This window comes from Coenobita brevimanus, unplaced genomic scaffold, assembly GCF_032717465.1.
Source record: "Coenobita brevimanus isolate Jiangsu-jjx unplaced genomic scaffold, ASM3271746v2 jjx.HiC_scaffold_2834, whole genome shotgun sequence".
NCBI classification, from domain to species: Eukaryota; Metazoa; Arthropoda; class Malacostraca; order Decapoda; family Coenobitidae; genus Coenobita; species Coenobita brevimanus.
In genome coordinates this window covers 49,862-75,587 of record NW_027643801.1, presented here as the reverse complement: position 1 = coordinate 75,587, position 25,726 = coordinate 49,862, and the positions used below count along the sequence as shown (strand labels likewise).

Here is a 25,726-nt window from a genome sequence, read left to right as displayed (position 1 = left end):
CATCTTCCTCACTTCCTCATCATTCACATCCCATTTCTTCCTCATTTCCCACTTTGGGGGGGCGCGGTAGCACAGTGGTAGCGCGCTGGACTTGCGATCGGGGGATTGCAAGTTCGAGCCTCGCCCGGGCTGCCGTGCCGGGAGGGGTAGCTCCCTCCTGTAACCCTAGCGGGGCTATATAGTCCAATACAGGGCTTAGCTCGGGGGAACTCCATTTCTCCCATTTTCATTTCCCACTTTAGTCCTTCAGAGATTCCTTTTTCAACCATTTAATCACTTCCCTCCTCACTTCCCTATCACTCAAACACATTTTCTGTGCCTTCTCAATTCTCACTTCACCCCTAGAGGCATTTCTTTGGTTACCCTGACATCATTACTCAAACTACTCATTTCCACTTCTTTCTCACTACCATTTTCTCCTCCTCTGCATCACCTTCTTCATTTCCATCACCACAAACTCAAATACTTTCTCCATTTCCATTTGCATCCTTATGATATTTCTTTTATCAACTCATTCAGTTCATCTCTCAAACCAAAATTTATCACCTCAACTTCCATTCCATTTTCTCATTTCTTTTTTTTCATTTCTTCATGATGCTTCTGACATCTTTCCTTCTTCTTCTGTCATCTTCAATTTCCTATCACTCCAGTACTCTCTCATTTCCTTCTGAGTTCTCATTATCATCATCCTCATCACTGCCATCATTCATCACCATCATCATTATCATCATCATCATCACTGTCGTCGTCATTGTCATCCGCTTCCTCATCCTCATCATCGCCATCATTCATCATCATCATTGCCATCATTCATTATCATCATCATCATCATCATATATCTTCTTTCTTCCCATCTCCAAATTTCACCACTCAAATTACATTATTTCCTACACAAATAAATTCAATCCGATCATGTATTATTTAAATTTATTCTCATTTTCAATTGTATAATTTTTAATTTATTCTCAGCTTCAGGCAATTTTATTCAGCTTACCAGAAACTTTCCAAAATCAGGAAGTTAGATGCACCTTCACTATGTTCTTTACTCTTCTTTCATTCCTGTTCCTTTCTCTCCTCTTTTCTCTCCCTCCTTTCTTTCCACCCTCCCCTCTCTCCTCTTCCCTCTCCTCCCCTCCCTACTCAATGCCTTATCCCTGAGGTCACACTCTATCACCTCATCCCAGGTCTTTTTCAATCTGCCTCTCACAACCCTACCCCCGACATTCACACTTCTCATTTTCCACACCCAACTGTCATCCTCCATCCTCTTCACGTGGCCAAACTATCTCAATCAATCTCTCCAACTATAGTCAATGCTCGACTTAACGAACATCGATTGAGCGGAAGCCCGAGATAAAGGAATTATTTTTTTCTGATATTTTTTGCCCTAATTATGGGAAGACTTCCAATAAAATGAGTATAATTCCATTAAGATTCCGTACACAATAATGCATTTCTGGGGGAATTAATTATGGGTTCCGACTGCTGTATTTAGCACTGAGAGTTAACTAACTTTGGGATGCCTTCAAGGATTTAGCAGAAAGCATCTCAAAATACTGGAAAATTTTCCTTCATATTGTGCCTTGGTTATGGAACTCAACTTAGCGGAAATAGGTTTGGCTGACTTAGTTCGTTAAATCGGGCATCTATTGCACTTCCAGTCCAATGAAAGATGGATGGTGGACTGTAGGAGCAAGGTGCTGCTTAAGCCCGCAGTCCACTGGGTTCAAACTGAAATGAATCTGTGCCCACAACAAAAACATCAAGAACCGAACCCAGGACTCTCAGGTGAGAGCCAGGCAGCATACCACTACACCATTCCTGTGTAAAAAATACAGGTTCTCTCTTCAAAAGCATCAAGGCTGGATCTAACTTCCCTATTCTGAAAAGTCTCCCCTGAGCTGAAAAGAAATGTCTGTAGATGTCAAGAATTAAAAAGAAAATCTATCTATCTATCCATCTATAGCCAGTCGCCTTATGTCCGTATGGGGTGGCCACAGCCAAATTGCCTCCATGTTACCCTGTCCCCTGCCATTTCGTTGCCTTCTCCCAACTTACACCCCCCTCTCTCATATACATCTCTACTCCATCCCTTCATCACACCTTCGGTCTCCCTCTCCCTCTCCCTCTTCCCACCTCCACTTCACTCACATACTATCCTTGTTCGTCTCTCACTCTCCATCCTCCCCACTTTACACCCCCCCTCTCATATACCTCTCTCATCCATCCCTCCATCTCATTCTTGGTCTTCCCCTCCCTCTCCCCTATTCCAGCAAATGCCAGTTGACATCAGCTGTGAGTTACAAGAGCCTGAGAGTTAATACCAGTACCAGATAACTATCTCATGGTTGGGGAAACTCTAGTTCTCTATTCCACTTAACGTCGATTATTTTTGTCACCTGAAAGAGTCATACAAACCTGTGAGTGATTACTAAAAGCCTATGAGTGTTAAAATTGGCATTATTAACCTTCTCATGGGCAGCACAACTCTAGTACTTCATCTGAGAGAGGGTCATGGGAGCCTGAGAGCATACACTGACTATTAAACACAGAAACACAAACTTCTTTATCATAGTCCCTCCTCCCTCGGCCTGTGTGAAGTTGGTTCCTGAAGCACTGAGTCGCAGGAGCCTGAGTGTTAATATTGGTACCATTAACCCCTTCATCATCGGAACAACTCTAGTACTTCCTCTGAGTGTGAGTCATGGGGGCCTGAGAGCATTAAACGACTATTAAATGCAGAAACAGGAGCCCGTCTGTCATAACCTCTCCTCCCCCAGACTGTATGACGCTGGCTCCCTCAGCACCAGTGTCTCATCCTTCGTGGGAGACTTTTTACGGAACGAGAACGATTTGAGGAGCAAAGTTCGTGCTGATTCTGGCTTTTTCTTCGTATTTTTCGGGGAGTCGTGGCAGGTCAGGGGGAACTTTTCAAACGGCCTGAACCCCGCACTGCGGACTTGATTTAGCACAGGTGGACTCTGCAGCTGCCTGGCGGAACCGTCGGACTGCGTTCTGTGATCCGATAGCAGATTATCCTCGGAGCTACTGGGAGTGTTTTCCAGCATCTGCGTTTGCCCCATTTTCCGAGAGCGGCCATTTTTAATTGGCACCCCAAGATTATCCTCGGAGCTCCCTGGGGTGTTTTCCAGGGTCTGTGGTTTGGTCACTCCCGCTTTCCGTTTCCTGTTTTTATTCGGCAGTCGATCGAGGGAGAGGCTGTAGCTTTTGTGTTGGAGGACAGAGTTCGAGGCCGGCATAGAGCACTTCTCTGAGAGCGTGGGAGAGGGTTGAACGTCTGTCAGCACACTACTGAGTTTCTTCTTTGGTTCTATGAGTTCACAAGAGGTAGAGGTTTTGATTTCCAAGGCCGAGAGGCGCTCGTCCGAGGTCCTTGCCTCTTTGCACTTCGTCTCTGTTTCCCTGTCACAGTCGTTTATTATATTCTCACTACTCTTTTGTTTCACTTTCTCTGTTTCCTTCCCACACTCAATTATTATATTTTCATCACTCTTCTGTTTCTGCAGGTTCATGCCAAAGCTAATTCTTGGCCGGGATATATGAAATGTGCGGTGCGTTCGGAACTTTGTCGGTTCCGATTTACTCCTAGTTTGTTTCAGCACCCCCTGCAAGCCGCCACCGCCCCCTCCCTGCTTAAACCTTGTACTACCCTTACCCATGGGGGCCGACCCATTCACACTCTTCTCATAATCGCTGGACGACAGACGCTCGGAGAAGATCCTCAGTCTGGAGAACAGCGATGTCTCCTTTTCCGATTCTTTCTCCACCTCCTTCTCGCACTTCTCCCTCAGAGCCTCGCTTTCCTGGGCCTCAGCATGGGGAAGGAGCCTGTCTTCGAGTGATTTTGGGAAGATGGTCCGCCCCTCCGAAGAATTTCTCCTTAAAGGGGACCTGTAGCCACCCACACTGCTACGACGCTCAGAGGAATTTCTCCTTGAAGGTGACTTATAGCCATCCGTTGCAATCTTGAACCTGCAAAGTGGTGGATTTAGGAAAAACTCAGGGAGGACACGTATATGGTATTTCACCACTGGCTAGGCTGCTCTGTTTGTATTACAGATGAAGACATTGCTACTGCTACTTGTCATAGTCATTATCACCATCACCATCATCATCTGCTGCTGCTGCTACTACTATTACAGCTACTAGTGCTACTACTACTACTACTACTACTATTAGTACTATCACCACCACCACTACCACTTCCACCACCACTACCACTTCCACCACCACCACCACCACTACTACTACTACTACTACCACCACTACTACCACCACCACCACCACTACTACTACTACTACTACTACTACTACCACCACCACTACTACTACTACCACCACCACCACCACCACCACCACCACCACCACTACTACTACTACTACCATTACAGCTGCCAGGTTATACAAACAACCCTCAACCTCCTCCCTAGGCCTGACAGGAGGATGGTGGACTGCAGGAGGGGGACAACTTCAGCCTGCAGTCCACTGGGTTCACATTTCAGATAAACTACCACACTCCACTCACCTGGAAGTCCGCTCGCTCACATCCACCTCCATCTCCGTCACATCCACATCGTCCATCTCCACATCTGTGCAGTTGATGGTCAAAGATCGGATCATGGATGTCCGAGAAGAGGCACGGCTTCCAATGCTGTGAATAAAAATAGATTATCACCATCATCATCAATAATCACTGTCATCATCATCATCATCATCAATAATCAATGTCATCATCATCATCATCATCAAGTTAAAGACTACTATTTTTATTATTATTATTATTATTATTATTATTTCACTCTCATCTTAAATGTCGAGACCAACTGCCTAGCCCCAGGCTCCTACGCACCTCAAGGGGCAATGTAGGATTGGATGATGGATGGATGGATGGATTATTATTATTATTATTATTCCTCTTACATCATAACAAAGGCTTACTGAGTATTTCAGAGCCCTTATTAATGATATATTTATTATTATTATTATTTTTATCATCATTACTATCATTAGTGTATTATTATTCCTCTTACACCACAACAGAGGCTTACTGAGTATATTGGAGTCTTTTTAAATGAACTAAATGAATGGAAGGCAATGATGGATTATGTGTGTGTGTGGTTGATAGAATGAGGTGTGTAATGGATGCAATAGCATATAGAGGTTGGGGGAGTGCACTTTCTGGCCACCAACTGATAGATAGATTATTATTATTATTATTATTATTATTATTCCTCTTAAAGCCTTATTGACTTACACACCCATGACTCAGTACTGCATTTATCAGATTTATCCAGTTGAAAATGAATGTATCGGATGAAAAAATACTCAATGTTACCTATATGAACTCTCCGTCTTCTGCACCGCCCTCTTGCATGTATCCTGTGAAAGGCGACTGATGGGGCGCTCTACCACCTCCTCCTCCACCTCAGCCTCAAGCACTGGGGTAGGCTCGCTCTCCTCGGAGGCTTTTTTCGAGGCCTCGTTTAATTTACGATAATGGTCGAGGGCAAACCTTACTGGCTGGATGATTAGTTCCTGAAAAATAATAAGACAGTGATAATAATAATAATAATAATAATAATAATAATAATCATCATCATCATAATAATAATAATCTATCTATCTACTGCCAGACGCCATAATCCCGTAAGGGGTGGCCATTTGACTTTGAGTTAGTTGTTTTACGGGGAGGGGCACTAACCCTCCACCAACCCACTTGCTGACATGTAGGCAGCACGTATGGTTTGGTTATATGGTTACCACCCAGCGTTGTAAATGGTTTCTTGGCTTACAGGAAACCATTAGGCTTGTCACTCAATGTAAAGCCACCTGTAAAGGAAAGAAAAGCAATAAGAAGTGACAGGAAAGATGGGAGAAATAGGAAGAGAGGAGGGCAGGCACAGAAAAAGAATGATAAAGGCTATGGAAGAAGTAGGCAGCACTACATCAAGTGAGTGGATGATGGTTGCCACCACCTACCACAAATAATAATAATAATAATAAAAGACAATAGATTCAAACAGAAAAGACTGGAATAGAACCATCATCATCAACATCATAAGAACAACAGAAAGTAAATCTCTCTCTCTCTCTCTCTCACTAACCTTGCTAAAATGCTTCAAAGAGTGGGAGAAGCACAAAACCAAAGAAGACACACTGAAATGAAGGTTTGCATATTTAACTCCCTCTTACATCTCTCTCTGTCTTTCTATCTATCCCTCTCTCTCTCTCTATCTACCAATCTGTCTACCTCACCTCAAGCTCCGGCAGAACCTTCCCTAGTGCTTCAAAGAGAGGCAGGAGCACAAAACCAATGAAGGAGCACTGAGATGATGGTTTTGTTACTTTGTCCCTATCCATAATCGGAGAGACAGGCAGCCCTTCCAACTTCTCAAGGTCACTTTGGTTGAAGAATTCCTGTTGAAAGAATGGCAATATAAGTATCAGTGTTTTTAGGAGCTATTACAAGTTTCTGTTTATCTATCTATCTATAGCCAGACGCCTTAATCCTGTAAGGGGTCGCCACAAAAAATTGCTTCGATGTTGCCCTGTCCTCTTCCATTTTATTGCCCTTCCCCAAACTTACACTCCCCCCTCTCATATACCCCTCTACTCCATCCCACCATCTCATCCTCAGTCTCCCCCTTCCTCTTCCCCCCTCCACTTCACTCACATACACTCTCCTTGTTAGTCTCTTAGTCTCCATCCCCCAACTTACACTCCCCCCTCTCATATACCCCTCTACTCCATCCCTCCATCTCATCCTCGGTCTCCCCTTCCTTTCCCCCCCTCAACCTCACTCACATACTCTCCTAGTTAGTCTCTTACTTAGTAAATGGATCTTGAGATGGTCTGGCCAAGAGGTGTGAATGGGGAATGAATGACAAAGAAAGTGTATGTGAGAGTGGTGCAGGGGAGAGAGGGAGACCAAGGATGAGATGGAGGTTTTGATATAGTCCTCATTACCAACACAACATAGTACAGTACAGAGTATCTAGTACCAGTATATGGAATGAGGTCACACAGTGTTACCTCAGGGATAATAGACTGAATAGGGAGGCTGCCAGAGACTGAGCAGCATGGATAGCCACTAAGAGGTGACCAAGGCCGATGCATGTAAGCACGCTGAGGCTGGCTGCCAGAGATCAAGCAGCATGGAGAGCTGCCATTAGGTGACCAAGGCTGACGAATGCATGTTGGAGCCTTTATAAATGATATGATAGAGTAGGTTCCTTGGACAACAGGAAATAATTTGGCTTGTCACTCAGTGCAGAGTCACCTGAGGGCTGCATTACACTGAGTGAATGGATGATAGGCACTTCCACCTCGGAGGGGGGGGGGGGAAAGGAATAAACAGAACACTACCTCCATAAGCCATCACCTATAAAGAAAAAGAATTAACTTACAAACCATTACCTGCATGAGACACTCCAGCCAGGGCTGGGCAATGTCCAGCGGCCGCGCTTCATTGCTGATGTCTGCTACCTTGATCAGCACCATGGACAGCTAGGCAGGATATTAAAACCAGTATTAACACTCTCAGGCTTCTATAATCCCTCTTAAAGTAATAAAATATCTGGGATTAGCTAAAATAAAATGCTAGAGTTGTCCTGAGCATACATAATCAAATAGTCAATCCATCTATCTATCTATCTATACCCTGATGCCATAATCCAGTAAGGGGTGGCCACAAATAAATCGCCTCCATGTTGCCCTGTCCCTTGCCATTTCACTGCCCTCCCCCCAACTTACATCCCTCTCTCTCACTGCCATCCATCTACCACCTCACCATAAGAGCCTCTGTGGTACCAGTATTCACCTACTTAGCCTCAGAAGACTCACCTCTGGCATGTAAACCCTATTGGGCCACATCTGGATGGGGCACAGTAATCCACTAAACCACCAGGGATTCATCTGGTTGTATGACATCTGATAATCACCCCTTTACAGTCACGCATTTTTCTTTTCACATAGTGCTGTGTCACCTTAAGGCAGCACTACATTGGGTGAGTGGATAGTAGTTGCCCCTACCTACCACTATTCCTATGACTAACTCTCAGACCATTTTGCACTAGCTGGAACTAAATACATGAGGCTGCCAGAGATCAGGCAGCATGGAGAGCTGCTGCCATTAGGTGACCAAGGTCGTTTCGTTTTTCTTTTCGTTCTTGAAGGTTCCAACATGCTTGCATGCATCAGCCTCGGTCACCCGATGGCAGCTCTCCACACTGCTGGATCTCTGGCATCTTTCCTATTCAGTCCCTTATCCCTGAGGTCACACTCAATGACCTCATCCAAGGTCTTTTTCAGCATACCTCTCGCAACCCTACCCCTAACATTAACACTTCTCACTTTCTGCACCCAGTTATCATTCCCCATCCTCTCCACATGCCCAAACCATCTCAATCTAACTCTCCTTATCAAAACACCAATACACTCCAGTCTCATCCTACCTCTCAACTCTTCCATCGTAAACCTAGGCCCCCCAAGCCTCGCACTAAAGGACACATTGCACATCCACCTAATCATTGTCATTTCTGTACGTTTGAGCCTGCGAATATCCTCTTCCTTTACTGCCCAAGTCTCACTGCCGTACAGAATTACACTCCTAACACATGCCCATCACAGGGCAACGTAGGATTGGATGATGGATGGATGGATGAACACATGCCACATACAAAGATCCCTTAGCACAGAGAGAGAGCCCTTTCAATGTCAGGAGAGGCAACAGCTCTCTGAACTTCCAACCACTTCTCACTCTAGCCACAGAGCTAGCTCCAGCCCCACCTCCAGTATATATATAACATGTCTCCTGAATAAAAACTTCTTCCACACACTCAAGAGACTCACCAGCAAGCTCAATCCTTTCATGCCTGACAATCTCAACCTGCTCTCTGCAACACACTGTACACATGAAATCATTATCTCGCAGAATATCTCTAATACCACTACATCTCTTATGCACCCACTTATCACAAACACTGCACAAGACGGAAATACTTCCCACCCCCTTGTGGCAAATTGCACATGGCCACCCTCCCTCTACTTTGACAGTACTGCCACCAGCCCTAGATACCATTACCTTTGTTTTATCTGCATTTACTCTTAATCCCTTGTGCCCCATACCATCTCTCCACTTCCTAAATCTTTCCTCTGTCTCCCTTTCATTTTCTGCAGTCAACACCAAATCAAATCATTACCACACATCTACAGGAGTCCCCTTCAGAAGTAACGAGAGAGGGCTTCAAGTACCATAATAAACAAGGGGATCAAAACTGACCCCTGATGCACACTAATATTCACGGAAAACTCATTACTCAAATCTCTATTCACCCTTACCTGGGTGCGAGCACCCACATACACAGCCATAACCACCCTAACCAGCCACTCCTCGATCCCAAGCTTTCTCACTGTCCACTTCACCACCTGTCAAGGGACTCTGTCAAAGGCCTTCTCCATATCAACAAAAACAAAGTACAGATCCCTTTTCTTTCCTAAACATTTTTCCTGAAGCTGTCAAACAATGAATATGACATCTGTGATCCCCCTGCCTGGCATAAACACAAACTGCATCTCATCAATATTCACTCTTTCTCTAATCATACCTTCTAGAACTTTCTCCATTACCTTCATTATCTGCTCTAAAAGCTTCGTGCCTCTATAATTTCCTCCTTCCAGGGCATTACCCTTCCCCTTGTACACATTTACAATTACACTCTGAGGACAACATACTCACACATAATAGTATTTATCAAGAAAGCAACTAACCCCACTCCTATATCTCCTGAGGCTTTCAACATTTTAGCAGTTAACCCAGCCACTCCCGTTGCCTTCCCCACCGGCATCCTGCCTATTGCCCTGCTCACAGTTGCAGCGTCCAAGGCGAATGGCTACACACACACAAGTACATTGTTGGCTTTATAAATGATATGACAAATGATACAACAAGTTATACCTACCATGAGGGGGCAAAAAAAGTCAAAATCAACTACAGTCTATACGTACAAGGTTAACATGGGCCCGGTTCTTGAAATCAAACTCCTCAATGATCTCTTTAAAGTCGGACAGAATCTCATTGTGCCGCGCCATGTCCGTCGCAGCGGATCATCCCTTCACGAATTTTCTTGTAGTCCTCGGCCAACATGTTTCTGTGGATTAAAATGGTTTTGTGTGAGCTGGAATGGGGTAAGGGAGTTGTCCTTACCATAAGAAGGTTTGTAGTATCTGTAATTACTAAAAACTTGGACTACAATACTCATCCGTGGTCTCCCCTTCCCTCCCCTCCCCCTCCACCTCACTCAGATACACTCTCCAAGTCAGTCTCTCATTCTCCATCCTGTCTACATGGCCAGACCAACTCAAAATATTTCTCCCAATATTTTCAAACACATACTTCCCCACGTCATTCCTCCATCTCATCTTCGGTCTCCCCCTCCCCATCTCCCTCCCTCCTCTCCATCTCACTCACTCTCCTAGTCAGTCTCTCATTCTCCGTCCTCTCAATACACCCACCTGAATATGTTGCATTCGTGTTGCTCCAAAACAGTGAATGCAACGGAGCAGTGATGGTTCTCAAGTGGTGATATGTCATTGTATCGCAGGGCTAATTCTGTTTTGGCGTTGATCTGTGGCCAAAATGAATCTATTAAGTGGTGCTGTGAATCTATCTGTGTATCTATCTATCTATCTGTCTGTTTATCTGTCCATCTATCTATCTATCTGACTGTCTATCTATCTATCTATTTTTCTAACAGTACAGTATATCTATCTATCTATATTTAACACTACAATATATCAATCTATCTACTACACACCTCTTTTTATATATCCCTTAAGGTGCATTGTCTATACTGTAATTTAAAACTCAGGCCAAATATAAATAAACAATACAATGCTTCCCTTACCTGGTAGATGTTGTTAAATCCAGGATGGTCAAGGTCGTGGCATATGCAGGATGCAAGGAGAATTAACACATCTAAATCGCCTAGTTTTTCCTGCAATCCACAACGCCACACCATACCATACATCTGTCAAGAAATCATCATCATCATCATCATTGTCATCACCATCATTATCACTATCATCATCATTTTCATCACCACTATCATCATCATCATCATCATCATAATCTTAGGACAGGATGAGGTATGACAAAGAGAAAAAACAACAATAATAAGAATCATCAACATCATCATCTAATATTGTGTTGCCCCACAGGGAGCGTAGGAGCCCAGGGCTAGGCAAGTTGGTCCTGACATTTAAGATGAGAGTGAAAAGCCTCGCTCATCCCTGAGTGGCATTACGTGAGCAACAAACCCCCAACCACCCTTGGATATAAACCTACGAAGGCTCAATCCGATTGGGGAGCCTTAATTACCCACTAAACCACCAGGCACCATAATTTGGTTATATGGTTACCACCCAGCATAGTAAATGGTTTCCTGGTGTACACGAAACTACAGTAATCACTCTAATATCTGGACGCCCAATAACCGAACATCCCCACTACCCGGACCTTATCGTCCTGGGATCCAACATTCCCAAAATGGTCCGAAAACCCAAAAAAAAATTTTTAAAAATCAATTTTTTGCCGTCCCTAATTTGAACTTGCCGCGCGCGCCGCGGGAGAGCATTGTTTTGGTTCGTCATTCCTCCGACGTACAATAGAGCGCCGCTGCATCCTCCCCACTTCCCGCCTGTCTCTCACCGCGACTGGACCTACGCTCTTCGCAATGGCTGCCCACGTGCTCGCTTTTGTGGTGGTGCTGTACTTGCTGCAAGGCCTCCAGCTGCTCTCGGGCCTGCTCTTAGTGTGTGTGATGATGGCCCCGCCACCTGAGAAAAGGAAGAGAGTCTTGTTGACTCTGGAAAAGAAGAGGGAGATATTGCAGAAAGTTGATGCGGGTTGGTCTTCTTCCCGAATTCTCCGCGAATACAACCTGGCCCGGTCGACTTTGTTCGATATCAAACGTTCCTGAGACAAACTCATGCAGTACACGGCTGACTTCTCGTCGCGAAGCAAACGCAACGTGGAGAGGAAGGTTATGTTTACCCCCAAGTTTGCAGAAATCGACCGATCCACGTTGATTTGGTACCGACAGCAACGTGCAGCTGGCGTGATGGTACGTGGAACGGAGCTGAAGGCTGCTGCTGAGAAGTTTGCAAGGCTTCACGACGCCCTAGACTTCAAGGCATCCGAGGGTTGGCTCTTCGCGTTCAAGTTGCGACATGGCCTTACTGTAACCGTAAAGCACATGGCGAAGCATTGGACGCTAATGAGGATGGAGTTGACAAGTTTCGGCACAAGGTGAAAGGCTTGATCGACAGGGAGGGCCTCACTCTCGGTCAAGTCTACAATGCTGACGAAACTGGCCTATTCTATCGCTCGCTGCCAACGAACCCTCTAGCCAAGGAGACGGAGAAGCGTGTACCTGGCCGCAAGCTTTCTAAGGAACGGATATCTGCTTTGTGTTGTGCCAGTGCTAACGGCATGCACCGGCTTAAGCCCGTTGTTGTTGGCCGTGCAAAGCAGCCTCGGTGCCTTCGTGGGGTGATGGATGTCCTTCCTGTCGTATGGTACCATTCTTTTAAAGCATGGTTCACAGCTGTGATTTTCAAAGACTGGTTTCACCGTCACTTCGTCAAGGAGGTCATCCAGTACCAGACAAAGACACTGGGAATCCCTCGTGACCAGGTAAAGGCTCTCCTTCTGCTCGACAATGCACCTGCCCACCCGTGCGACAAGGACTTGGTTGCTGAGAATGGCCGTATTAGGTGCATGTTTCTGCCACCTAATACGACTGCTCTCATTCAACCCATGGACCAAGGAGTGATCGTGGCAACAAAGCGCCTGTGCCGTCGGAAGTTCCTGGACGAGGTGATGGTTGTTCTCGAGGACGAGGACAAGCGCAGGGAAGGACGTGACACACGAGGCAAGCGGACTTTGGAAAACCTTCGCCGCTACAACATCAAGTCTGCACTGTACAACTGGGCTAGTGCATGGAAGGAAGTCCCTGTGAAAACTCTTGAAAATGGTTGGTCTCGTCTGGTTCTCGGAACGGATGTGGAGTACGATTTTCTAGGGTTTGACGTGGATGACTTCCATGCACGGCTACGTACGCACGGCGACGTTGTTGATGTGGACGATGTTCGTGAGTGGTTGGACGATGACGAGGGCGATCCTGGGTATCAGACGTTGTCTGATATCGAGATCGCGTCTTCGGTTGCTGGTGTCAGTCCCGAACTTGAAGATTCCGACGACGAAGGCGACGATAATGCGGACTCCTCTCAACAGGACACTACTCCAGCCATCCCCAAGCTGAGCGCACTCCGGGAACATCTAGAGTTCGTCCTAGACTACCTGGAACACCCGGACTGCGACAGGGAGATGGGGCCCTTGGGACTCGTGGAGGAAGTGCGTGCTTTCAGGCAGCGCATCATCAATCGCCAGAATCGTCGGTCCTTGCGTCAGTCAATGATTGACAGTTTTTTCAGGCCCGTGACCCCCGCTGTGCCAAGCCCTGGTTCCACTCCGTTGCCTCCCCAAGACAGGCTCTCATGCTCCGAGCCACAGCCCAGCACATCAGCCACAGTGGAGTCACCGCTCGACGTGAGTTTGCGGCTTTCCTCAGAATCTTCTGCAGTGGGTACGCCATCACCACGACCCAGCGATGCACCCCTTGGTCGCCTGCCAGTGATACTCTCGGACTCTGACAGTGATTAAACAGCAAGAACTTCTCCACTAGACCACACGGGAATTTTGAGTGTTGTGCAGTGAAAAAAAAGGTGTGTTGTGTTAAGGTTTTCGAGTTGAGAGAAAAGACTCAGTGAAAACAAAATTTAACGTAAATAAACTTCTTTGTTTTGGCTTTGGAAAATAAAAAAAACTTGGGAAAAGTTAATGTGCAACACTAAATTAAACTGGAACATTATTTGGACTAAAGTGAACACTGTGAAGAGAACGGACTTCTGTGTGTTATTGACTAAGTTCAGTGCAAGACTTCAGGAAGAATGTACTGCAAGTGCTTCAGGAAATCGTTCTTACTGTCAGAGTCCGAGAGGAGGCGGTTATTCATCGAGGTGGCTAGGGACTTGCTGTAAGTAGCCAGAATGTTTCATACTGTACTTTTTTCCATACTATACTTACCAGAATGTTTCATACTGTACTTTTTTCCATACTATACTTACCTCATGCATGTGCAGTAGGAATGTGTTTTTCAGAGTTAGGCTAGGTTAGGGTCCATAAGTACCAGAATGTTTATTAATGTATGAACCTACCTCAAAACCCTCATTTTATGCTTCTTTTGCATTTATTTCAGTCTTTTATGTGCCTTATTGGTGTGATTTGGGTGTTAAATAGGTGCTATGCATGTCCAGAGGGAGTTGTATAGGTGTTTCTCTGAGTTAGGGTCCATAAGTACAAGTCCATAAGCTGGGGCCCAATATCCGGACAAAACCAATAACCGGACCTACCAATGGCTCTATTACTCCGGATATTAGAGTGATTACTGTATTTGGTTTGTCACTCAGTGTAGAGTCACCCACAGGCAGAAGGAAGAGGAAAGAACGAAGGAAAAAAGAAAGAAGAGGATGGGAGGAAAGAAGGAAGAGAGGAAAGGGAAGTCACCTGAGAGCAGCACTGCATCGAGTAAGTGGATGATGAGTGACCCCACCTACCACTATATAACAATAATAACAATAATGAAAATCTACGACAAAGACAGGACCCACTTACCATCTGAGTGACACAGAAGGCATGTTCGAAGTTGTGAAAGGGGACTTGGTTGTAACAGTGGTTGACGCGGCACAGAAAATAATGCAGCATCTCAATCTCTGTGCCGAACTTGGATAGCAGGCCTAGATCTGTATACCTGTGGAGGGGAGAAATTGGTAGAGTACTTATCTATCTATCTTTGTCTGTCTATCACCTAACTATGGCCAGACGTCTTAATTCCGTAACGGGTGGCCACAAACAAAATGCCTCCATGTCACCCTGTCCCATTTCCCTGCCCTCCCCCCAACTTACATCCCTCTCTCTCATATACCTCTCTACTCCATCCCTCATCTCATCCCCAGTCTCCCCCTCCCTCTTCCCCCCCTCCAACTCTCTCACACACACTCTTTCTAGTTAGTCTCTCACTCTCCATCCCCCCAACTTACACCCCCCTCTCTCATATACCTCTCTACTTCATCCCTTCAATCTTCCCCTCCCTCTCTCCTCCTCCCTCAACCTCATTCACATACTCTCTTAGTTAGTCTGTCACTCACTAAGTTCGGTTTAATAAGGATCAACAGCATTTAAGAGGACCTTATCTTATATACAGTATATATATTTACACAGTAGAATGCATGTATACTCTCTCTCTCTCTCTTGTTCCTTCCAATTCAACTTTGGTCTCATAAACTCACATTTTCTCTCTTCCCTTGCCATCCTCTCTGTCTCTCTCATTCCTGCCAATTCATTTTCTCTCTTCCCTTCCCATCCTCTTAATTCCTCTCTCCTTCCCACCTGTCTCTCTCACATGTGTTGCAGCAGCAGTAATATTTCCGACTCTTGCCACAGCCAACTGTTGACAGAAGGTAGTCGTAGTAGCTCTTGTGTTTCCGCCTCCACCACACCATCACTGCCCAGAGAGAGAGAAAATTAGAGACAGCAACAAAAATAAAGGAAATCATCATCATCATCATCATCATTATCTTCATCTTCTCATCATCATTATCTTCATTGTCATCGTCATCATCATCATTGTTATCTTCATCATTTTTCATCATTATCATTGTCTTTGTCATCATCATCATCATCGTTATCTTCGTCATCGTTATCTTCATCATCATCATCATCATCACCATTATCTTCATCTTCTCATCATCATTATCTTCATTGTCATCGTCATCATCATCATTGTTATCTTCATCATTTTTCATCATTATCATTGTCTTTGTCATCATCATCATCATCGTTATCTTCGTCATCGTTATCTTCATCTGTCATAAAGACTTTGTAGTTAATTGTAGAGAAGTATATTTTAGACTTGTGGTCGAGACGGAGATTAGCTTGAGAACAGAGAGAGAGAGAGAGATAGCGAGACAGGGAGGTAGCTACCCAGGACTTATACTATTATACCTGTTTAATATTTCCAAGACAAATAAAAATAGTCCCATACTATTCTTTACCTCTCCCGTCACTACATGACATCTGGTGGGGAAACTACTACAAGATATAAAAGCCGCTCGACCACAAGTCTAAAATATACTTCTCTACAATTAACTACAAAGTCTTTATGACATTTGGTAGCAGCGAACGTATACGAACCTCGTCTACGAATCAACATTAAATTCCTACAAAATATCAAGATTGACAACAACCAACAATATCAGCTCCTGCCCCTCCGTCTCCCAGATCATTACGCTGATGCAGAGGTCAAGAGATCACTCGACGCCTTGCAAGTAGCTTAACGACAAATCAGCAAATCTGCGGACATCGTCTCCGAATTAAAGCAAATTTCTACAAAAGCAACCGAGACTACAAGGTTAGCTCCAGTTCTACAAAGTCTACAGCCATCTACAATCAACTACAATTAACAACTCTACGTCGTCTGTATAATCTTCTACACGCACCTACAAGTAGCGGCGGTCTTCATCCCACACCGAATAAATCACTAGAGAAAAGGACAGAGAAAACTTCCACATAGAATAAAGGGAACAAACAAACGAAGAGTGAGACACGATTTACAACTCATCTTACTCACTCGTCTTCACTCAAGTTACTCATCGCTACTCATTCACTCACCACAGCTACCAGTGTGGAAGCCGACGTCACCATGTGCTGAGATGACATCACAACGCGAGTCTGCCATGCCAAGCAACGTGTGACGGACACCAGGCACTTCTCACCCACTACTCATTACTCATTATTCACATAGCTCCTACTCATATTCACTTATTTTCACAGTTAAGTTGGAAATTCGACGTTCTATGTTGAGGTTTGCCTGGGACAGCCGTTAACCACTACAAATACCAGGCCATGGAGTTTCCTGAGTAATATCGTCCATCAACACACCACTAGAATTATCAAGAGATCTTCAATCAAACCTGTATTTTCTTCCGAGATCGACTTTTGTAACGACACACCTCTACGATCTGTATCAAGTGGGTAAAATTATACTTGCTCATTTCTTCTCAGTGCTAAAATTAGCTATATTCAACTTATTTAATCATCTAGTTTGCTAGGACATAAATAAACAAGAGGCGTATTTCATAACATCATATCTTAATGACAGGAATATTTTCGCAACCACCCACGTTAATACCAGATGACACACAAATTGCCACAACATCAGACTCACAATTAAGAGACAGCCCACCCATTGTACAACCCACACCACACGTTATAGATAAGGAAACAAATACGGGAGTTTCGGATGATGAGTGGGAAACCCCTTCAGATGTTGAGAGTATCGACTTCGCAGCTGCCTTAAATACGTATGCCAATATACTTAACAGGGTTCAGTGAAATAACTGCTGATGTCTCCACAATCAAGAGAACCCTATTAGCTACTCTGGAGAATTCTAAGTGGATAACAGATGATGGAAAGATGTCCCCAGACCTCGTCGTGGACATCATTGGTTATGTAGCTGCCTTGTGTAAATTACCTGATAGAACCCTTAAGATCGCCAAAACAATCGCGTACATCCCTGGAATGTGCTTACTAGACTTAATGAACGAGGTAGAGATGCAGTGCAGTAAAGCAGGTGTGGTCGACACACATGCACATTCTGGTAGAATCAGGGTACCTGAGACAGTATCAGCTGTGAAAACATCAACACCGACCCCAAACAGAGAACAAAATCGATCGCGACCTGAAATGAGGCAGTCCAAACAGACAAAGACGCCTAGACCTCGTTCCCACACGCCTTCCTACAGGCAGTTTCATAAGTTTTCGCGCAGCCCGAGCAGGTCTCGCGCTATAAACAACACTTTTTATGGGAAATCACCTCGTAGGTCACAGTCAAGGGATAGGTCCATTCTGTGTCATTACTGTGCAAAACCAGGACACACAAGGTATGAATGCTTTATCAAGGCAAAGAGGATAATCAAAAGACACAAGGGTTTGGTCCTTACTGTAGGCATCATAGATACCAAGGGCACTGGACTAGTGATTGCAAAACAGTAGAAAAAATTGTGTCTATGTTCAAATCGGGGAAGACCAAGTCATGACAAAAAACGAACAAACATAAAAAAGAACAAGGTTAAACTTCACATAGGAGGCATGTTGGGAAATGAGTGTATCTTGATACCAGCTGTATGTGAGGATCAAAACGTTTCCTTATTTTTAGATACAGGCTCTCCAGTGAACTTAATAACACATGAAGAACTAAATAGAATTCTTAAAAATAAAAAGAAAGTAACTTTTTCTGGATGAAGCTGATTTAGAATTAAACACAGTAGATGGTCAAGAGATTACAGTAAAAGGTATGATAAGATTAAATCTCAGTTTCACAGAAACTACAAGACCATTCTCTGCATTGTTCTATATCATTGAAAACTTAGCAATTAAAGCTCATATGTTACTGGGCTTAAGATCCATGAGAACTGAGAACATAACTATACTCCCACAAATGAATGGAATAGACTTTGATAATGAATTTATAGAGGAAATAACTTCAGAGCCCTCACCGATTGGTAGAAGAGAGCCAAAAAGAATTGGTAATATTAAAGGCTTAAACAAACATACACAAATAGATGAGTGTATAGATCCACTTACACCAGCAACCCCATCCTCCAGAATTAGTGACCCAGCTAACAGTACTGATTTATCAATTTTTCCAGCACATCTCACTAATGATTTGGTTATACCACCTAATTCATACATGAAGGTTACCATAAAGAGCAAATTACGGAATAGTACTGTTCTTGTCTTAGAAGAATTATGTAAAGTAAAGGGATTGTCAGTAGAAAACGCATTATGTCATACGAACGACGAAGGGCTAACTCAGATATTCATTATTAATCACATGAATGGGGAAGTTCAGTTGAAGAAGGGAACTTGCATAGTTAATATTGAAAAATGTTTCGCCCCTGTAAAGGAAATAAATATTGGTGGAGTAACAAGTGAGATAAAATCTACGGATAGAGAAAGAATAAAGAGAATTTAATTCACTCAGGTGAATTTGACGAAGAAAATGATTTGTTAACCCTGCTGGAAACACACAGGGACACCGTAGCCTTGCCCGGAGAACGATTAGGGTGTACTAACTTGATTAATCACATGATTAATGTGCACCCAGAAACACCACCAATTTTCGTACCAGCTTATCGCATACCACACTCCCAACGTACACTTGCTAATCAGTATGTCGATGAAATGTTAAAGCTTGGAATTATTGAGCCTTCAGTTTCTCCGTGGAACGCTCCCCTTTTCTTTGTGCCCAAGAGAAATGGAGAAATGCGTGCGGTAGTAGATTACCGTAAACTAAATAATCACACCATCCCAGACAGATTTCCCATGCCATTGCTAAGTGATGTTCTACAGAATATTGGTCCTGAGAATAATATATTCTCGACCATCGATCTCCTAAACGGATACTATCAGATTCCGGTATCTCAGGAGTCACGTAAATACACTGCCTTTTCAACAAACAGAGGCCATTATCAATATACAAGAATGCCAATGGGACTGAGGACAGCCCCTGGTACGTTCCAGCGTCTTATGAATTACGTATTGTCCGGAATTTTAGGACAAGGAATATTTGTTTATCTTGACGATATTATTATCGCAACGAAGAATATTAAGGATCATCTCAGGAAATTAGACTTACTCTTACAAAAGCTTAGTGATGCTGGATTAAAAATTAAACTTTCTAAATGCAAATTTTGCTTTAAGGAAATAAATTTCTTAGGCCACAAATTAAGCTCTGATGGTATTCACACCACTGATGACAAAATACAGGCAGTGAGAGATTTTCCTGAACCCACTACGACTGACGAAGTTAGACAATTTTTAGGTCTGGCTGGGTACTATAGGTCCTTCGTACCACAGTTCTCTCATATAGCCTTCCCTCTATTCCAACTACTCAAAAAAGATGCTGTATTCCAATGGGAAGAAGAACAAAAAAGGGCATTTAACAATCTAAAAATTAAACTAACGAATGCACCTTGTTTAGCATATCCAGATTACACGAAATCATTTCTTATTTGTACAGACGCATCAGTTAAAGGATTAGGGGCTGTACTGATGCAGGAAGATAAAAGAGGAAAGAATCAACCAATTGCATTTGCCAGCAGACAAACAAGAGGTGCAGAAAAAAATTATAGCACTACAGACTTAGAGGCACTTGCAGTGATTTTTGCATTACAAAAGTTTCGAGATTTGGTATATGGTTACGAAATCCACTTATTCACCGACCATAAACCACTGGTGGGTATGTTTAAAGAAAAACTCCTTTCTGGGAGGAGAGCAAGATGGAAATGTACAGTTGAAAACTACAGTGTACAAATACATTATATACAAGGTAAAATGAATATAGTAGCTGACGCATTATCTAGGAACCGAACACAATTCAGGTTGCGGCGTTAGATCTCAAAGGAAATATCCCAAACCACGAGGATATCGCAAAGGCACAAAGACTTGACCCAGTATGGTCAAAAGTAATATACAAGTTAGAAAGTGGAGATGACATACAATTACCCAAACTGCATGTCCCACTTGAACAATTCACAATGGTCAATAATACATTATACAAAATTAACTCTAAACAACCAAAACGCCAAAGAAATACTAACCAGTTGGTAGTACCTAATGACATGATACCCCAAGTATTACGAATGATACACGACAGCCCACATGCAGGACACCCTGGAAAGGATAAGACATTCAACCAAGCCCAGCTATTATATTACTGGCCTTCATTACGAAGAGATATACACAATCATATAGACAGATGCGAATCATGTGCGAAACACAAAGGATACCCAATCACACCTGCACCGATGGGTAATTACCCAGTACCACATCAACCATGGGACGTTGTCGCTGTTGATTTACTCAAGTTGCCATTATCATACAATAATAACCTATACTTATTCGTAGCAACGGATCATTTTTCCCGTTATGTCATTTTAGCTCCAATTAAAGATAAGACAGCAGAGACAGTAGCAAAGGCAATAACAGATAATGTAATATGTCGCTTTACTACCCCAAAGGTATTAATAAGTGATAATGGAGGAGAATTTAATTCTGAGATCTTACAAGAAATATGTAAACAATACAACATTAAAAAGGTTAACGTTTTGGCCTATCACCCAGCATCGAATGGGTTGGTAGAGAGACAAAATAAAAAGGTATTAGATGTGCTACGACACATTCTCAGTGAAAATTATGCGAGCTGGGATGATTGGATTCCCAGAGTAGAGGCCTCCATTAATGGGTCTATAAATAAATCCATTGGTGACACACCACATTTCATTATATATGGCACGGATAAAAAATTACCATATGAGCTCCTAGAAGGTGACAGCATGCCTATATACAATTACGATGATTACTCTAAACTCCGTTTACGTGAATTCCAGGACATACACAAAAGAGTACAAAAACAATTAACGATGTCCAAGGAAGAAATGACGGAGGCATTTAACAAAAAGGCAAAAGATTCACCTATCAGCTTAGGAGACATTGTTTACGGAGTCATTCATACGAGAGACAATAAATTATCCCCTAAATTTGAGGGCCCATACAGAGTAATTAACATAAAGGCAAACAAAGTTTTAATTAAGTCACTTTCAAGTGGCGAGGAAAAACAAGTTCATATTGACCATTTAAAACGAGTTTCAAGGGAATTATCACATAATTATTCAGCCTCGGATACAACCGAACAGGTGAACGTACCTCAAGAAACCAAGCAAGAACACAACAATGATTACAAAAAGAAATTAAGGTCATATACCAAACAATCGAACATAGGTGCAACTATTCCAATGAAATCTACAGTACATCATTTACGAGAATTAAATATCGATTTAAACTCCTTCTATAAATGAAATAACAGCCAACCGTAACGCACATCATCACTATCATCAACCACCGCTGCCACCAAATGTCATAAAGACTTTGTAGTTAATTGTAGAGAAGTATATTTTAGACTTGTGGTCGAGCGGCTTTTATATCTTGTAGTAGTTTCCCCACCAGATGTCATGTAGTGACGGGAGAGGTAAAGAATAGTATGGGACTATTTTTATTTGTCTTGGAAATATTAAACAGGTATAATAGTATAAGTCCTGGGTAGCTACCTCCCTGTCTCGCTATCTCTCTCTCTCTCTCTGTTCTCAAGCTAATCTCCGTCTCGACCTCTCTCTAGGGTCGCTTGTCTCCTTCTGTCTAGCCTGTTCGGTGGCTAATCTAGGTCTGAGCTCTCTTTCCTAAATTCTGGTATAGCAGGGGTGTGTCACATGTGTTCCTCGTGGGTGGACTAGATCTTTCTCACGAGAGGACTGCTGACAGCTAACTGAATCATCTCCTTACTGGCCGCTGTCGTCAGCTTTCCCCCGTGTAAGCGTTTAGCGCTGCTCGCTTCTCGCAAACACAACACCTTCTCATCATTTGACTTCCTGCTTCTATCTGTCTCTCTATCTATCTATTTATCTATCTATCTATTATGTAGTCCTATATTTGCTCGGCCGCGCGAAAATGACGTACCATCGACATTTAATAGTTAATATATATTAATACATACTACATACACATTATAATGAACTTATAAGCTAATTAAGTGAAATACATAATACATCATCATCATCATCATCATCATTATCTTCATCTTCTCATCATCATTATCTTCATTGTCATCATCATCATCATCATCATTGTTATCTTCATCATTTTCATCATTATCATTGTCTTTGTCATCATCATCATCATCGTTATCTTCATCATCATCATCTCATCATTATTTCTTCACAATACATTGATGACCAATGCAAATACCACACATTCCACTATCTATCTATCTATCTATTGCCAGACACCTTAATACTGTAAGGGGTGGCCACAAATAAATCGACTCCACGTCACCTTATCCCGCCAACTGACATCCGCATCTCTCATATATACCCACTCCAGCCCTCATCTCATCCTTGGTCTCTCTCTCTCTCCTCTCCCTTCCACAGACAGACAGATAGATAGATAGTTGGAGTCTTCATAAACAATACAAATATGGCACTAGTCACGAAGAAGTGCTTGTCAAGAAACCATACTGACTTTTTCTGCCACTGAGCAACAGTGAAGTGATTAATGAAGGCTATACCTAACCCCTGTAATAAGTCTCTCCTATGCCAAACAAGATCATCTGGGGATGGCAAGAAAAAATACAAGAACAGGTCATCCCACTGAGGGAGTTGAAAACCATACAGTGTGTGACCTTGGGTTGTGTGGGTGACATGGGCCAGAGGTATAGGCTGACTCTCCATCACCTGTGCATCCCACCACTGGCTTGAACTACACCTGTCACGCATAAAGACAGTAAGATAAACCATCACCATTACCATCATCATCATTATTACTATCATCATCATCATTGTTGTCATTGTTTCCCGAGTAACTGGCAGTAGAATATTAAGCTACTATGAAGCCATTATGGAAGGAGTGGTAGGCAGCCTGCACAGCTTTTGATAAAACAAGCTTGGAACTGACCTGGACACATGCCTGGCAACAAAGGTGTGATGCCCACAGATGTGCTGTTTGGTTCCCTTCTTCTTCCAGCTACTCCTCTGCTACATCATAGCAGACTTGCAGCTATTGAATATATTCAGATTTTTCTTTTCCTGCAAATTGGTCAAATCATAATTAAACTTCCTGGAAATGCATACTGGCTTATCTGTTGTGCAAAATGGTTGTTATCTTATACCTAATGCAATAAAATGCGGAAAATATTCTCACAGAAAATGGCATGGTGATAAAAAAGAATATATGCTACTTAACATTTCAGGGCGCAAAGGTATTGAAATTAGGAAAAAATGACACCAAAATGATCCAAATCTGAGATGAATTACAGTAGATGCAAAGAGAAGCTAGAAATACTATGTTCTGAGAAAATAAGCATCAAGGTCAAGACTTAATTGTATAGGTTTGTAATTGATATAAAGTGCTGTATGATGGATGAATGAAGCTTTGTGCATCCTGTGTTGCACAGACTGGGTCTTTTCCGGTTTGTGAACCTCACTGCTGGGGCGTTTTGGACAGAGTATCACTGACGAGGTTTTGTCTGTGCCAGTGGTGGACCCCTTCCCGTCTCTCAACAACTATCTCTAGCCAAGAACATACCAGGTACAGTCCTGTAGCTTTTTGGACAGTGGAGGCATGATGCTTGCCTTGAAAACACCACTGCTAGTGACCGACACATTGGAGGCATGATGCTTGCCTTGAAAACAGCACTGCTAGTGACCGACACATTGGAGGCATGATGCTTGCCTTGAAAACACCACTGCTAGTGACCGACACAGTGGAGGCATGATGCTTGCCTTGAAAACACCACTGCTAGTGACCGACACAGTGGAGGCATGATGCTTGCCTTGAAAACACCACTGCTACTGACCCACACATTGGAGGCATGATGTTTGCCTTGAAAACACCACTGCTAGTGACCGACACATTGGAGGCATGATGCTTGCCTTGAAAACACCACTGCTAGTGACCGACACATTGGAGGCATGATGCTTGCCTTGAAAACACCACTGCTAGTGACCGACACATTGGAGGCATGATGCTTGCCTTGAAAACACCACTGCTAGTGACCGACACATTGGAGGCATGATGCTTGCCTTGAAAACACCACTGCTAGTGACCGACACATTGGAGGCATGATGCTTGCCTTGAAAACACCACTGCTAGTGACCGACACATTGGAGGCATGATGCTTGCCTTGAAAACACCACTGCTAGTGACCGACACAAGGTAACCCTCGTGCACGAGTGTTTTGGTTGACTGAGAGTAAAAGGTGGATTTTCAGTGTTGCCTGGCGAAATCGTAGAACTTCCGCCATCTCCATATTTTCACTCTCCCTGCTTATACAGAAAGATGTCAAACACCACAAAAGAGAAATAGACGAAATTATTATCAGAAAATCATGCTGGCGCGCCGATCAGCTGATCTTTGTTGACATTTGGTGAGACAGGCCTTGGAGAATTTGTAACATCCCTTCCTCGGTGACTTAGTTGGCCTTTTACACCTTAATACCCCCTAATATGGTGTTAATAGGAACTATGACTGTATTAAAAAATACCGATAACGACAGAGAGGACAAGAAAGTGTAATATACCAAATAAATTGATCAGGAAAAAGTACTAAAAATCCTTCCATTTCAACGACATAACGGCTTAATTTTCAACCCCGACTTAGGAGGCTTCGTAAGACCTCTTCCTCAGCAATTTATTGTGCACATTACACCTTAATATTCTATATACTGATGCAACTGTGCCGATATTTTAATTAAGCCGTAATCTCTCATGTAGAAGATTTCGTAACATTTCCTTCTCGGCGAACTATTTTGCACTCTTGACCTTAATATCCTCTTGATGAAAGCTATGGCGGTATTAGCAAAGTATAAATATCATACAGCCCAACAGAAAGGCCTAATTTGCAAATAAATCGCTAAGGAAAAAAGGGGTGTGAGGGCCACGTTCCAGCGATATTACGGATTGATTTTCGCAACA

At 43.2% G+C, this 25,726-nt stretch overlaps 1 protein-coding gene across 1 annotated transcript; it reads right to left on the bottom strand.

Annotated features, from left to right (window-relative positions):
* Positions 1-2,489: 2,489 nt before the first annotated feature.
* LOC145390104 (uncharacterized) lies at positions 2,490-15,644 on the bottom strand (the record flags this gene model as incomplete). Its single annotated transcript, XM_080265165.1, is given in 14 exon segments — positions 2,490-2,631; positions 2,767-3,038; positions 3,114-3,413; positions 3,468-3,993; positions 4,547-4,672; positions 5,357-5,556; positions 6,277-6,438; positions 7,438-7,527; positions 10,027-10,117; positions 10,119-10,169; positions 10,534-10,646; positions 10,926-11,048; positions 14,756-14,891; positions 15,543-15,644. Coding segments are annotated over 14 exon segments (2,434 nt in total), but the record flags the coding sequence as incomplete, so codon positions are not given.
* Positions 15,645-25,726: the final 10,082 nt, after the last annotated feature.